Here is a 15917-nt window from a genome sequence, read left to right on the forward strand (position 1 = left end):
TAATCAGTTAAAAGATCAAGCAGAACAAGCAACTGAGATGCTGGGGAATCCAATTCCTTCCTCTAAGAGAGGAAAAACAAAGACCTTGGCATATGCTGAGCAAAACCAAGAATAAGTAAGAAAATATGCAATCTGAATTGCGTTCAAAATGTCTTTTATAAGTGAAGCAAATTACTTCTGCATGTTCTGGGGCTCTGCAGAGAACAAATAGCGTTCTGCCTTTAATGGGTAAAATTATACAATTTGCTTTTAACAGTAAACCAAAAGCCGCGGTGGCTTCAGACAGCATCGCGCTCCAGAGGGCTCCCTCCACGCAGCTCCACCCCTGGCAGTTTTGCGCATTTTGCGGGGAAGCGTTTGTCCCCACCGACCTGGGAGAGCGCCGGTGCCGACGCGGCTTGATTGTTTTCTGAACATTTCCTTTTGCGAGCTTTCGCTTCTCCTCTTCCTGACTCACCGCTGGTGTCTGGGACCCGGCGTCTCTCTGACTTGTCCCGGTGCGCAGTGCAGCCCGGAGTTACTGATTTGTGACCTAGTTCCCCGGGTGTCTCGACACCGAAAGTGGGCAGTAACCGCTCTGGGCGCCTCTCCTGCGAAGGGCAGCCCTGCGGAACTCCCGCTGACGACCGCAAGGCGCCCCCTTTGTGTCCAGGCGTTCCGAGGCTCACGCCCGAGGGCGGGCGCGGGAGGCAGGTCCGGGGCCCCAGCAGCGGCCCCTGCTCCCCGCGTCGCTCCCGCCGCTCACGCGTTCCCCCGGCAGGGGGCGCCGGCGCCGGCCTCGCTCTGCCCATCGGGGCGGGCGAGCTGGGACCCTGCCTCCTGCGCGCCCGCCCGCGGTCCGCCCCCTGCGCTCGTCCCGGCGGCCGGCGGGACGCCCCAGCCCGCGCCCAGGAACGTCCCCAGCGAACTCGAGCCGCGGCCCGAGCCGAGCTGTGCATCCAGGCCAGGAGAAGAGGACCACGACGAGGTCCTCGAAGTGGCCCCATTTGCGAAGCGCCGGGGAGAAAGAGGAGCAGACGCGCGGCAGAAAGGGGTGGTGGCGCCCGGCCCGAAGCTCAGAGGGCGGCCCGGCCCCCACTGCCTGCGGCATGGCCCGGGGCTCGGCGCTCCCGCGGCGGGCGCTGCTGTGCATCCCGGCCGTCTGGGCGGCCGCTGGGCTCCTGCTATCGGTGTCCCGGACCTCAGGTAGGATCCCGCGCGCCCGCTCGTGCGCAGGCGGTGGCTCGCGGCTGGCTCGGCCGGCTCTTCCTTCGCCACTCTGCTCCCGGCCGCCGCGTCGGCGCCCGTAAACCCGACCGAGGGGCGCTGGGCAGGGCCATCTGCCCCGCACCCCCGGCCGCCTCGGGCTGGTTACAATAAGCCGCTCTCTTGGGACGCCTAAGTGTTTCCAGAGGCTGGGGGCTGGCGGGGACGGCGGGGAGCCTCTTGCCGGTGCTCCCCAAGGGTCGCGAGTGGGAGCGCGAGTGTGAATGAGAGTGCGCGCCCGGGGCCCGGGACCGGAGTCCGCAGATGTGCCCAGAGGATCCCAGGACCAGGTCTTTCTCCCCAGGGTCTTCCTCCTTCAAGGGCACCCGGCCCCGAGTGTCCCCCGTCTGTGCCGGAGCTCCCCCAAGGGCGGCCTGATGCCTAGCAGAAGCCCGGGTCGGACGAGACCCCGGAGAAGCGGCTCTTGCGGCGGAGGTTGGGGCGCCGGCAGCTCCCGGGTCCTGACTTTCCCAGCCCGTGGGCCGCTTGATGGAAACAGGCTCTTTGGCTTCCCTTTTGTTGGTCCCTGAAACCACCTCTTCCACCGCTCTGGGGTGGCCGAAGTGGCGTGTGATCTGGATTGAAATGGCTTATGACTGGGATCAGGGGTCCCTGGGCCGCGGGGGGCCCGGCCACTTTCTGACCGGGCCCGGCCACTTTCTGACCATGCCTGGGGACCCCGGGACCTGTAGGAGGCACGCGGCGGGAGGGGTGGGGCCCGGCTCCGGGGTGGGTTTTTCTCCAGGGCCCTACTTCCCCCGGGTCCCTGCGCGGCGTCGGCTGCCTCAACCCAGGGCGCAGAGGAACCTCAGGGAGGTTCGCAGGGGCCGCTGGGGACTTGCCTAGGATACCTGGAGGAGGCGGCCAGGAGCACCTACGGCCCGCGCTCCTCTAGCCGGATTCCGGGCACCCTGGGGCGTAGAAGAGGGCGGGCGGGGCCTTCAGATCCCGGAGCGCTAGAGACTGATGGGGTTCACCTTAAGTCCCCGAAATGTGTGAGACGCTCCTTATTAGTAAATGGGCGTCAGTGCCCCCCCTCCCCTGCATTCCTGCAGGCAGGTGAGAATCTGGGGACAGTCGCAGGTTGGGAGACTCTCTGCTCTTCCTGCGTCCCGCTGAGAGCTGCGCGCTCTAGGTGCCCGGGCCTGCTGCCCTAGCCGGGCCAAGGTACGCGAGTCAGAAAGGCTGCGCAGTCTTTCCTGGGGGTGTTTTGGTTTAAGCAGATGTTGATTACGTCAGACATTCCTAATTACTTGATTTGGGAAGGGAGCTGGCGTTTATAGCACTGTCCATTAAATCATAAACCTCTCGGAGTGCACGATAAAATAAGTAAACTATATTCTAAGTTGGTATCCATCACGCAGGACCTCGGTCGATTTCTGCAACTCCGCCCCCAAGAATCTCCCAGGGAGGGGAGGTAGGGGGTGGCGGCTTAAACACGTTGCTCGCTGTGCTGTTGCTTGGCCTTTGCTGGTCACCCTGCGGTTAATTGTCCTGCAAAAACTCCGCCTTTCAGACGGTGAGGGTGAGCGCTGCCTTTGAGGAGCGGTGCTGTGGTGGGGGTTCTGAGGTGGGTGATGAGAAAGCACGAAGGTTGTTATAGCAGGAAAGTTCCTTGAGTTTTGGGTGGAGGAATTTTAACATTGTCATAGTTTCCAGTGAATGTAGAAATGTTTTTTATGAACAAAGCAATCCGGGATCGTTTTCTTTAATTTGTGAACTCTGTGTGGAGGTTATTTTGTAGTGAAATACTCGTAATCTTTATAGGGGAGGGCATAGGATATAATTCTCTTCGTTCTGGATTGCTAGGTTAACAAAATCCAGAGTATGGTAATTCTTACTCAAAATATGAGTAAAATTATGTGATTTCACGAGGTTTGGGTGTTTGGGATCTTTTCTACTGTGAAAAGAGGAGTCCCTGTTATTAGAATGTGTTTTACCCACGAAATAATTTATTATGTAAAAATATTTCAGGGTTTTTCTAAAGGAATTTATAAGTTCTTACTCTACATTTTAATAGCAAGACTCTGTTTCCTCTGATGACGAATACTGATTTGGGACTATGTACCCCTCCCAGGTGGAGTAGGTGGGGACGATGGAGCATTAGGGTTCCCCCAGCCTCCATTTTTGGCAGTGCAGTGTTTACTTTTGGCCCAGATCCCTGCAGTGATGGTGGTAATAAATAATGATAGTAATCCATCTAGAAGAAATCCATCTAGAAGAAAATAAATGGAAACATCTTGAATAAGAAGACTTTGTGGAAAAAGAAAAGTTTTCATGTATATAGTAAGGCAACATATTTTTCTTATTATGGCTGTGTACCAAGCAAAGAGCTACACATTTGAAGTTTTTCAGTATAATTGTGGGAACCAGCTTAACACTCATGTCCACTTCATAAAGAATGTCACCCTGAAAATCTGAACACCATAGACCCTATTGTGACATTCAGTGTAACTGAGAGGGCTCTGGAAAGCAAAGCTGAACTTTTAATTAGTAAAGCAAATCATGGAAAACTGACAAGTTTGGTTTATGTTTTATATGTAAAAAAGCAACATGGGTTTAAAAACGTGCATGTTCCAGAGGCAGTTTTTGGTGACAGTGCTCTGCAGATTTATAAGGCAATGGTAAACAACTTTTTAATTTTTATTGTGAAACATTTTTTATTGTTTATTCGGAGTGCCGCTGTAATTGGTGTTTGTATGTCTCTCTGTTACGGTGTGGTTTCCAGTGAATCACTGGTTGTCCCTTAAATGGTTAGCCTGAATTTAACCTCCAAGACTTTAAGTCTGGCAGAATCTGAATTTTACACTGCTCTTTTCTTTGGAAGCTCTTCTGAAATCAGTGGAATAAAATGCAGGGGTAGGAACAGCTCATCTGACAGGTAGGGAAGATTAATCCCCTTTAGAAAGGTTTCAGCTGGAGGACTGGCACTCCTTTAAAATGCATTCCCTGGGAGGCCAGGATGGGAAAAGTTATCATTATTGAAATGGGAACTGGATGTGAAGCACTTGGGCTCCCTAATCTGCAGGACCTGGCTAGTCTGTTGTAGTGCTGGAAATCTGTGTACTCTTTGTAATCCTTTCCCTTGGAGAGTTCTAATTATATAATTACACATTTTAGTCAGGGGAAAGAAAGTATACTACAAACTGTTACTCCTACCCAGGGTTTATAACCATCTTCTAAAATGGGTCTTTGATGACAGGCCTTTTGGTATTTATCTGGCCCATTCCTTGGGAACCTGGAGGGGACACTGTGAAGGACTCCGTTTTCCTCCTCCACCCCCCATCAGTCTGTGGTTTCCACGTGGTGAAGAGCTGGGCAGCCCAATTTTGGGTTTACCTTGAGGTGCCTCCCTGGAGGCTCCTGGGGCGGGCTCTTTCTTGAACCTGCCCATCGCTTGTGACTCCATACATTGTCATTAGGATATTTTCTTTTTGGGAGCCCTGCGGTGACCACCAAGTGGACCCCATGAATACCAAGCATGTAAGGTTTCAAAGTAAAGAAACCAGGGAGCTTTGCTTTGCAGAGGAAGCATGGCTAGTTAGGTCTGCATTTTTATTGATTGCACCTCAGCTGCATGGCCAATAGCAATTTCATGAAGGGACTGTTGGGCTGAAAGGTCTGGCTTTGAAAACATTGCTTCTCAATGACCCTTTGGGCTCTTAGGTTCTGCATTGTCCCACGGCACCACCATAACACTGCTAAGGATTTCAGCTGGAAGTGTGGGGGTTCTTGAGTTTTCAAAGTAAAAATCCAAGCAACAAGAGGTGCTCCGGCCCATTAATTATGGCTGCAACTGGCCAGGATTTTGTAGCAGCCGCCTTTTTCTAGCATGTATTTATCTGGTTTTGTTGAGGAGCTTGCCAAGTTGGAAACTAGGGTGGGACAGCTTTGCTTGTGTGTGTGGTTGTCATAAAATATGTCTGGGGTGTAATCTGTTTAAAATCATATTCGTAGAGTGGCCAAAGGATTGTTGAACAGTGTTGGGATTTTCATAAAGCTTTTACAAAATGGGGAATTTTATTGGTGTGGTTTGCACTGTTTTTGGGATTTCTGTGGGTTTCTTTTCTTTTAAGCCCTATCTCTGAAAGAAGCAAAAAACTCAAAAGCCAAAGGGAAGGAAATAATTACAGAAAAATGTAGCCTAATTCGACTAAGTAGTTTGTCCTCTAAAAAGCCTCAAGTTCCAGTGGGAAGTGGTGTGTGTGTCTTTAATTGTCGCTGGAATGAGCTTCAGTAAGCACTCTGTCACTTTCTAGATGTTATCAGAGGAGAATGTGGCGGCTGCTTCAAGTCCTCCCTTAGTGGGGGAGGGTTACCCTTCTATCCCGAATGTGCCCAGCCTAATGGTTTCCACACCCTCCTGGAGGGATAGTTAACACAATGGGGGGTTAAATTAAGGAAACATTTAGGCCTGAACTCCTCAATGTAGGCTTGTGCTGTGGAATATAGTAGCCACCAGACACATACAGCTATATAAGTTAAAGTTAATTAAAATTAAAAGAAATTAAAGATTCAGTTCTTCCCCTTCACTGGCTTCATTTCAGGTGTCAGTAGTCACAAATTGCTATGCAAAAATGTCGTTGGGGTTTTAGTAGAGGTTGCATTGCATCTGAAGATGGCTTTGAGTAGCAGTAACTTTTTTTTTTTTTTGAGTTAAGGTCTTGCTTGGTTACCCAGGATGGAGTGCAGTGGTGCAATCACGGCTTACTGCCTCTGACCTCTACCTCTTGGGCTCAAGTTATCCTCCCATCTTAACATCCCAAGTAGCTGGGACCATAGGCACAGGTTACCTGCCTGGGACTACAGGCACACCTGACTAATTCTTTGATTTTTTTTGTAGAGATGGAGGTCCCGCTGCGTTGCCCAGGCTGGTCTCGAACTCTCGGGCTGAAGGGATTCCCCACCCCCACCCCAGTCCTGGAATTATGGGCATGAGCCACCTCGCTGGCCATTATCTTAACAGTATTGTCTTCCTGTCTGTAAACACAGGATGTCTTTCCATTTGTTATATCTTTCATTTCTTTCAGCAGTGTTTTTTTTAGTTTTCAGTGTATTGAGTCTTTTGCCTCTTAAATCTATTCTTATTTTATTCTTTTTGTGCTATTATAAGTTGAATTGTGTTTTCTTACATTTCCTTTTTACTTCTTCCTTTATAATTTGGATGCTTTTTATTATTTTTGGCTTTGCCTAATTGCCTAGTGTAAGGTTTGTACACGCCGAGTTTAAAGCGAAGAAACTGAGGCCAGCACGAAAAGATCCAATGCGAAGGAATTTATTCAGGCTCCCAGGTGAGGTTCTGCGGTCCGACAGAAGGGGCCAGAGAAGTCGCACGGACTCCTCTCAGACGGTGGGGTTTTATAGGGAGTGAAACAGCTCGATTGGTTGTGGGAGAGCAGGACTGCTATTGGGTAAGTTACAAGCCTTGACCTAGGACTTGGCTTGTTGTTGGTTGGAATTACTCGGCTGCTATTGGTTGTTAAGACTCGGCTGCAGTTGGTCAATAGGGCTTGACCGCTATTGGTTAACAAGAGGCTATGGTTACAGCACCTTGTTTGCATACTGGGCTCTTTAAGGGAAGGTCAGGCTGTGCGAGCATGGGAGAAGGGAACCTGCTTGAGCATGTCTGAGCTTGCCTGAGCTTGTCTGGACTCGTCTGGGCTTTTGAAAAAGAAGCAGGGGCGGGGGAGGGGGATGTGCGTCCGAGCCCCCGACGAGGCAACCGGCCTTACACTTAGGATCTAGAACTTCCAATACAGTCATAGGCTGAATAATGATGTTTCAGACGATGGACCACCTATATGACAGTGGTCCCATAAGATAACACTACTGTATATGACTGCACCTTTTATATGGTTAGATACACAAATACTTGCCATCATGTTACAGTTGCTTACAGTATTCAGTACAGCCACATGCTGTACAGGTTTGTAGCCTAAGAAAAGTAGGCTATACCACATAGCCTAGGTCTGCAGTTTGTGTGAGTACACTCTATGATGTTCATATGATGATGAAATTGCCCAGGGATGCATTTCCCAGAAAGTACCCTCATCGTTGAGCGATGCATGACTGAACTGTGTTGAACAGAAGAGGGGAAAGTGGGCATTCTTGTCTTGTTCCTGATCCTGGAGGAAAAGCTCTCAGTCTCTAACATGGAGTGTGATGTTTGCTAGGCATTTGTCATATATGGCCTTTATTATATTGAGGTGGTTTCCCTTCTATTAGTTTATTCTCATTGTTTGGTATGTTTTTGACTTTTGGAACATGTTAACATTCTATGGGTTCAAAGAATAAATCACTAAAGATAGCAGGAAATTAGATTTTTTTTTTGAGACAGAGTCTCTGTCACTCAGGCTGGAGTGCATGGCACGATCTCGGCTCACTGCAACCTCTGCCTCCTGGGTTTAAGTGATTCTCCTGCCTCAGCTTCCCGAGTACCTGGGATTACAGGCACATGCCACCACGCCTGGCTAATTTTTGTATTTTCAGTAAGAGACAGGATTTCACCATGTTGGCCAGACTGGTCTTGAACTCCTGGTCTCAAGTGATCCGTCCGCCTCTGCCTCCCAAAGTGCTGGGATTACAGGCCTGAGCCAGAGCCACCTTGCCCTGCGGAAACTAGAACTGAGTGCAAGCAAGCACATAAATGCAACTGTGTTGCAAATGAGTAACATGACTACACAGATGGGGAGGGGGCATGGAGGTGGGGACTGAGTTCAAGTAAATGTTGGACTCAGTGCTTTGACTGTGTATCCCCAGCCTACAGCAGAAACAACAACCTGAAAGCAAAACTGGCACCCTTCTTAGTAGTAGGTTTGATTTTCATAGTGGTATGGGTGTATCAATTCTGAAATGATTTTGTGTGAATTGTGGGAGTGGACAAATGAGAAGTGTGTTAATAGGGTTGCAGCCAGGGTGCTCACTGAGGAAGGAGGGAGATAATAAGGATGGAATGGGGAAGGCAAGGAAGAAACTGGAGGGGTTGGATTGGAATTGGAGGCATCAGTGTAACTCATAATTTCATTTATATATATTTGGTATATATTATGTTAAATTATGAACTGTAATTTGTAAAACATATTTTATTCTATACATAACAGAATTTCTTAGCACCTCATTAGCAGTGAGCTTTCTTAGTGCTCGTCCAGAAATGGGTTTCTCAATACTGTTATATCTTAAAGGAGCTAGAGAGCCTTGGCAGAATGACTGATTATGGGGCTGGGACAGGGAAAGATACACGATAAGCCTGGAACATGCCCTTGTGTGAGAATGTAAGTGAGTGGTGAAAAGTGGTGGGGGCATGGCCAATGTACTCCTTGAAGGAGTTTCAGCCACATCTGGGACCATTTAGGCATCTGAATAAATAAGGACAAGCGTGGATTATATGCAAAGAACAAAATAGGCATCCTGGACTCACCATTGATAATAAGTACATAACTACATGTATGAGTTTCCTAGGCCTGCTGTAGCAAAATGCCATAAACGGGGTGACCTAAAAACCAGAAATGTCTTCCCCCACGGTTTTAGGGCTGGAAGTGCAAAATCAAGGTGGCAGCAGGGCCACAATCCTTCCTAGGGCTCTAGGGGAGAATCCTTTTTTGCCTCTTTTAGTTCCTGGTGGCTCCTGGTGTCCTTGGTTTGGGGCTGTATCACTCTGACTTTTATCTCCATTTTCACATGACCTTTTCTTGTAAGGACACCAGTGATTGGATTTAGGGACCACTGTAAATACAGGATAATTTCATCTCATGTTCCTTAACTTATGACTGCTGGAAAGGCTATTTCCAAATAAAGTCACATTCTGAGCTTTCGGGTGGATGGGGAAGCACTAATTTACTATAAAACCTAAGTGGCAGGGGGTGGGGAAGAGAGGGCACTTCCTAGAGCAAAGTGCCATCTGATAAATGGGAGGCGAGTTGGGAATATCACGTTTTGCAGCAATGACTGTACAGATTGATTTGGGCAGGTGTCATGAATGAGTGCTAAACTCATTTAAGGAGACATGTTTGATGAGAAGCAGGTAATGTTGATGGTCATAAAGGATTTCCCCACAGATTCCTTGTCAGCAAGGGGACAGTTACTAACTACACATTGGCGAGATGTGCATCCCAATACCTGAGTGGTCCAGGTTAACATCACAGGTTTGGGCAGATGGATGCTGTCCTTTGCAAGAGCACACATCATTTAGGTTGCTTTCCATGTGGGAATGAAAATCTGACGATGAGCAAAAATCAAGCAAACCAAATGGAGGGACATTCTATGAAACAGTGGTCTGTAGCACAAATCATCGATGACATGAGACATAAAACAGGGCAGGCCAGGTCTAGCTTGAAGAAAATCATAGGAGCCAGGCGCGGTGGCTCACACCTGTAATCCCAGCACTTTGGGAGGCTGAGGTTGGCAGATCACTTGAGGTCAGGAGTTCAAGATCAGCTTGGCCAACATGGTGAAACCCCGTCCCCACTAAGAATACAGAAGTTAGCTGGCTGTGGTGGCTCACGCCTGTAATCTCAGCTACTAGGGAGGCTGAGGCAGGAGAATCGCTTGAACCCGGGAGGCGGAGGTTGCAGTCAGCCGAGATTGAGCCACTGTACTCCAGCCTGGGCAACAGAGCAAGATCCTGTCTCAAAAAAAAAAAAAAAAAAAAAAAAAAAGAAAAGAAAACCACAGGGACAAGGCAGTCCAGTGCATATACTGGCTCTGACCTTGTGCTGGAGGAAAAAACACGCTGTCGTGGATACTAATGGAACCACTGAGGAAATGGGAAGGTGGGCGTAAGTTATTTAAACATGCTGTCAAACTTCGCTTCCCTGAGTTTGTTAGTTGTGAAGAGGTGGTATAAGAGGATGTCTTTGCTCGTAGGACATAGAAGCTGCCGTGTTAAAGGATAAAGGGGCTTGATGTCTGCAGCCTACTATTGTCATCTCAGATGATGATGAAGCTCGTGGGGCAAGAGGGACACATTAGTGAACCTGGGCAGAGAGTAGAGGGGGGTTTCATGCACCATTCTTGCAACTTCTCTGTAAAGGTGAAATGGTTTCAGAGTAAATAATTAAATAGGTTAAATTCTAACGATGTGTGACTGAAGCCAGTGCAATCAACAATGGAGTTTAGCACATGCTGTTAGAAGAAAGATTCAGGGCGGGCGCCGTGGCTCACACCTGTAATCCCAGCACTTTGGGAGGCCAAGATGGGCAGATCACCTGAGGTCAGCAGCTGAGACCAGGCTAACATGGCGAAACCCCATCTCTACTAAAAATACAAAAATTAGCCGGGTGTGGTGGTGGGTGCCGTTATCCCAACTACTTGGGAGGCTGAGACAAGAGGATCACTTGGACCCAGGAGGTGGAGGTCACAGTGAGTCGAGATCGAGCTGCTGCCCTCCAGCCTGGGCAACAGAGCAAGACTCTGTTTCAAAAAATAAAAATAAAAAAAAGACTCAAACAGTTATGATTTTATTGGAAATGGTGTCACAGGATGTGATATCCAGGTGCTTTTGAGGCCAGACGACATTTCATTGAAGGGACTGAAAATCTCTGTCTAGTTTCTGGATTGCCCCAAATTTTCTGATTTTTCTTTCTTAAGATTTTTATTATAGAAAATTTTCAACAGACATAGACTAGTGCAGTGAACCCCTGTGTATTTTTCTCTCAGCTTCATCGGTTACCACGTTCATTTTGCCTCATTTCCCCTGGCCTACCTAACAGGCCCCACACAACCTTGTTTACCTGAAAATACTTCAGCATGAATGGTAAGAACTGTTTTTTTCACAGCATCTCAAAACTGTTATCAGTGAGAAGCCCTGGTGTTACCTGATACCCAGCCCTGCTGGAAATGGCCTTTCTCACTTGATTTGCACCCAGTGGGGCTGAGTTGCCCTGAATGCAGCCCCACCCTTGGGTTCCTGTGGGCTTGGAAGTTCAGAATTCTGGAAGGTGTTGCTTCCTCGCATCACACAGGCTGTGGTCCCCTGGGTGCAGAACCCAGGAACCTGGGCTCTGAGTCTCTCTTGGACGTCTTGGTGCAGGTGAGTGTGGAGTGGGGCCCAGAGATACAGCCCACGGGGCATCTGCTGAGCCTTGTTTAATCCAGTCCTTCCCAGTCCCATTCATTCGGGAACCCTCTTTTGGTGGGTGCTCTTCCTACCACCTACTTCAGCACGCTGTGGCATGGCCCATTCTCCACTTTACTCAGAACCCTGGGTTTATGAAAACAAATGTAGTATTAATGTGTAGAAAGGAGGGAGGAGGCACTTTCACCTCCAGGTTTTCACTGCCTGTCTTCTTTTTTCCAACAACAACCACAAAATAAGCAATTTTCTGCTTCTCAGTGTAGAGGCTCTGACATCCCACTGTGGGACGGAGAGATGGTCTTTACCACAGAGAGAACAGATGAGGGATCAACATCCAGAGCACGTAAAAGAATTCACAAGATCAGTGAGAAAAAGATGATCGCTCCAATTAAATGAGGGACAAAAGGTACAGTCAGGCAGTTTGCAGAAGAACAAATACCAAAGGTCACAAACTTGTGAAAAAAGTGTGGCCTTACTAGGATTGAAGAAAATGCAAATTATAAAAGTTATCCCAAGCTCTTTTGACTCATTGGATTGGCTGAAATCAGAAGTGGGTAATAAGGAGCATGAAAACCGTGGTGTGGGAACGTGGCATTAATGGTGCAGGACTGGCCACATGTGGGGCCATTTGACGTTACTTGTTAATATTTATTTAATTTATTCATTTTTTGAGATGGAGACTTGCTCTCTTGCCCAGGCTGGAGTACAGTGTCGCCATCTTGGCTCACTGCAACCTCCACCTTTCGGGTTCAAGTGATTCTCCTGCCTCAGCCTCCTGAGCCACTGGGACTACAGGCACGTGCCACCACGCCCAGCTAATTTTTTGTAGTTTTAGTAGAGACAGGGTTTCATCATGTTAGCCAGGATGGTCTCAATCTCCTGACCTTGTGATCCACCTGCCTGGGCCTCCCAAAGTGCTGGGATTACAGGGTGAGCCATAATACTGGCCACTTTTTAACATTTAAAATGCACATACTGGCAGGGTACGGTATCTCATGCCTGTTATTTCAGCACTTTGAGAGGCCAAGGAGGGTGGATCACCTGAGGTTGGGAGTTTGAGACCAGCCTGACCAACGTGGTAAAACCCTGTCTCTACTAAAAATACAAAATTAGCTGGGCGTGGTGGTGCATGCCTGTAGTCCCAGCTACTTGGGAGGCTGAGGCAGGAGAATCGCTTGAACCTGGGAGGTTGCAGTGAGCCGAGATTGCGCCACTGCACTCCAACCTGGGCAACAAGAGTGAAGCTCCGTCTCAAAAAAAGAAAATGCTCATACTCCGGCACTCTAAAGAAATACTGATGATGCTCTTTGCAGCAGCATTTGCAGGAGTGCAACATTGGAAACATCTATGTGTCTTTTAATGGGAGCCAAATAAATGGTACCAGTTTTCAACTGTGGGTTATTCTACAAATGCATGTGAATATGGGGATCTATTGATGTGAATAGACGGAGATTTCAAAGCAGAGATTCTGAGTGGGGAGAAGAATGGTACAGAAGGAGAGAAGTGTACTTACTTATTTAAAAACTCTCACCTTCTTCCTTTCGTTTCTGTGGAGATACCGATCTCTAGAATAAGATCTCTTTTTTTCTTTTTGTGACGAAGTCTTGCTGTGTTGCCCGGGCTGGAGTGCAGTGGAACAATCATAGCTCGCTGTAGCCTCCACCTCCCAGGCTCAAGTGATCCTCCTGCCTCATCCTCCCACATAGCTAAGATTACAGGTGTGCGCATCACATTTGCTTCACATTTGGTTTTTTTTGAGACGGAGTTTCGCTCTGTCACCCAGGCTGGAGTGCAGTGGTGCAATCTCAGGGTTTACTGCAACCTCTGCTTCCCAGGTTCAAGCTGATTCTTCTGCCTCAGCCTCCTGAGTAAGCTGGGATTAGCTACCAACGTCTGGCTAATTAAAAAAAAATTTTTTTTTTTTTTTGGTAACAGACAGAGTCTCACTATGTTGTTCAGATTGGTCTCCAACTCCTGGCCTCATGCCATCCCTCCACTTTGGCCTTCCAAAGTATCAGGATTACAGGTGTGCCACTGTACTTGGCCTAGAATAAGATCTTAAAATACACAAATATCAAACTAACTCAGGGGTTACCCTGGAGAAGATGAGGGGGTTGGTCAAAGGTGTTGTTCTATTTTAGCTGCAGTTGTTTATTTACTTATTCATTCTAACAAGGAAGCTGCTCTCATGTCATTAACAAAATTTAGGTTGGGCACGATGGTCCTTGCCTTTAATCCCAGCACTTTGGGAGGCTGAGGTGGGCAGATCACTTGCAGCCAGGAGTTGGAGACCAACCTGGACAACATAGCAAGATCCTGTTTCTACAAAAATAAAAGTGAAAAGTTAGCCGGGCATGGTGGTGTACACCTGTGGTCCCAACTACTCGGGAGGTTAAGACAGGAGGATCGCTTGAGCCCAGGAATTCAAGGCTATGGTGAGCTATGATCACTGCACTCCAGCCTCGGTGACAGAGCAAAACTCTGTCTCCAAAAAAGAGAAAAAGACTCAGGGTCTTTTTGTGCATTGTCGCTCCTGTGCTAGTGATCACTTTGTTGAATCCGTTCTTGAAGCTCCTGGGGAAGACAGCTCTACAAATTGGGACAAGTGAGTCAGGGGCTGCTGCAGTGAGGGCCTCCTTCCCTTCATCTCCCTCCTTGCTTTGTAAGAATTCTTTGTCTGGCTCTGACCAGAGGCGAAGATGAAGAAGAAGGTGGGAAGTCCGCTTATTGAGTAGGCTGTGACAGTTCATATGTGATTTGGGGTGCATCTAGACCCTTGGGGCGTCTGGATCTGCGGGGAGTCAGAGAAATGGGAGGTTGAATTGTGAGAAACTCGCCTTGTCCTCTGGGTTTGCAAACTCCCCACCAGGAGAGCCTCTGGGCTTTACAAATATTTGATCTACATTCCATTTTAAGCATATTTAACATTTTTTAAATTATCATGAAAGCCTCCACTCAAGTTTGCTTCCTGCCAGACCAACAGCGCATCCACAGGCATCTTTGGGTTTTAGTGCAGACTGAAGCAGGCGTCTCTGTTTAATTCTATAATCCTGAGTTTGCATTGTGAACTCTTGATAAAATAGCCTGTGTTACTGGCCACAAAAAAAAATCATAATTTTCTTGATATTTTGAAACTCAAGCAGAAGATGGGAAATCTAAAAGGATAATGAGATAGAAATATGATTAGAGCTGCTTCCTAAACTTGCAGTGTCAAGTTTTTATGGCCATTATAAGGGTGTTCCCGCTTACTGACTTTTTAGCAGGAAATATCACCCTGTTAACTGTTGAATTGCTCAAAAAAAGATAAGTTGAAGTCCTTACTCCCAGTATCTCAGAATGTAACCTTATTTGGAGAAAGAGTCTTTACAGAGGTGATAATTTAAAATGAGGTCTTTACGATGGGCTCTAATCCAATGTGACTGGTGTCCTTAAGGGTTAATTTGGCCACAGGCCAGCTCACACAGCGGTAGATGATATGCAAAGTGGCTGCAGATAAGAGACCTCGTAAGACGCTTGGCTTATGGGCAGCTGAGGACCCTCAGAAGGAACCACCCCTGTCAACAGAGCTGTGACACAACAGATTCTTGTTGTTCAAGCCGCTCAGTTTGTGGTTCTTAGTTATGGTGGCCCTAGGAAGCTAACACAATTCTACCCACAAGTGTTTGCTAATCACGTGCCGCTCACTATTGATTTTACTTTTTGGGTTTCTGCCTAAGAATGAACTTGATAAAAAGGTTCTGCTGCTAAACTGTTGCTGAGCCTCTGGAGGTGGGGTGGCGGTGGTGAGCTGCCTGGTCCTGGCCCTCAGCACTGGTGGGTGCCGCGATCAGAAGTTGGGGACACAGACTCATGAAGCCAGTCCTGGCTGGAGGAGGGGGGTGCTTCGTGGAGCAGCTGGGGCTGTGGTCTGTGCCCACCACTTGTCGTCCCTGCACTTGGCCAGCCCCTTGGACATATGGGGCACCTCTCTGCAGCCCTGTCCTGTGTCCAAGGCCTTCTCTCTAGGGATCATTGGTAGGCTGCCCATCTGTCTCCATCACCTCCCTTCAACTGTTGGCCTGGAGAAGAGTCTTGAGCTGTGTAACTTGTGGCTGTGATTGTGGTGCAGGATTTCTGCAGTGGGGCATCCCAGATGTCGGAGCAGATGAGGCAGCTCTCCAGGGGCGGGTGCTGGTAGAAAGACAGTCTGCGCCCAAAGCCCCCTGATGCCAGGCGGCCAGTGCTAGGGCCTTTGTTTCTCTTACAGGGACCTGGGCAAAAACAAAAAAGCCAACGAAAGCAAACATCCTCATGGCGGCTGGGATTGTGGGGCTGTCAACAAGTGTGATTTATGTGGGACCTGGAAGCTCTTTGAAGTAGGAGGCAGAGTGGACGGCCCTGGTCTCCTGGGGAGGCTGTGGCAGCACCAAATGGAGGAAGGAGCTGTTGTCCCCGCCCTGGGAGGGTGTGTCAGGGAGTTCTCTCACTTTTGTCCCATCTTCCAAAGCACAGGGGTAGGCCCTGAAGTAGTGGGCAGAAAAAGAAGTGGGCTGCGTTTGCTCCCCAGCTTTTGTGGAGCCCCCAGGGCAGGGGCGGGGGTGCTTGGCTGGCCCACCGCTCC

The 15917-nt window shown here is 48.5% G+C and overlaps 1 protein-coding gene across 1 annotated transcript in view; it reads left to right on the forward strand.

Moving 5' to 3' along the window:
* Window positions 1–835: 835 nt before the first annotated feature.
* ROR2 (receptor tyrosine kinase like orphan receptor 2) overlaps window positions 836–15917 on the forward strand; it is a 224383-nt gene continuing 209301 nt past the window's right edge. Inside the window, exon 1 of the mRNA XM_064361578.1 lies at window positions 836–1185. Within this exon, the coding sequence (XP_064217648.1) occupies window positions 1089–1185 (97 nt within the window). The 5' untranslated portion in view covers window positions 836–1088. The remainder of the gene's footprint in view (window positions 1186–15917) is intronic.

The sequence above is a fragment of the Aotus nancymaae genome, unplaced genomic scaffold (assembly GCF_030222135.1).
Source record: "Aotus nancymaae isolate 86718 unplaced genomic scaffold, 86718_ANA_hifiasm-v0.15.2.pri h1tg000041l, whole genome shotgun sequence".
Taxonomy (NCBI): domain Eukaryota; kingdom Metazoa; phylum Chordata; class Mammalia; order Primates; family Aotidae; genus Aotus; species Aotus nancymaae.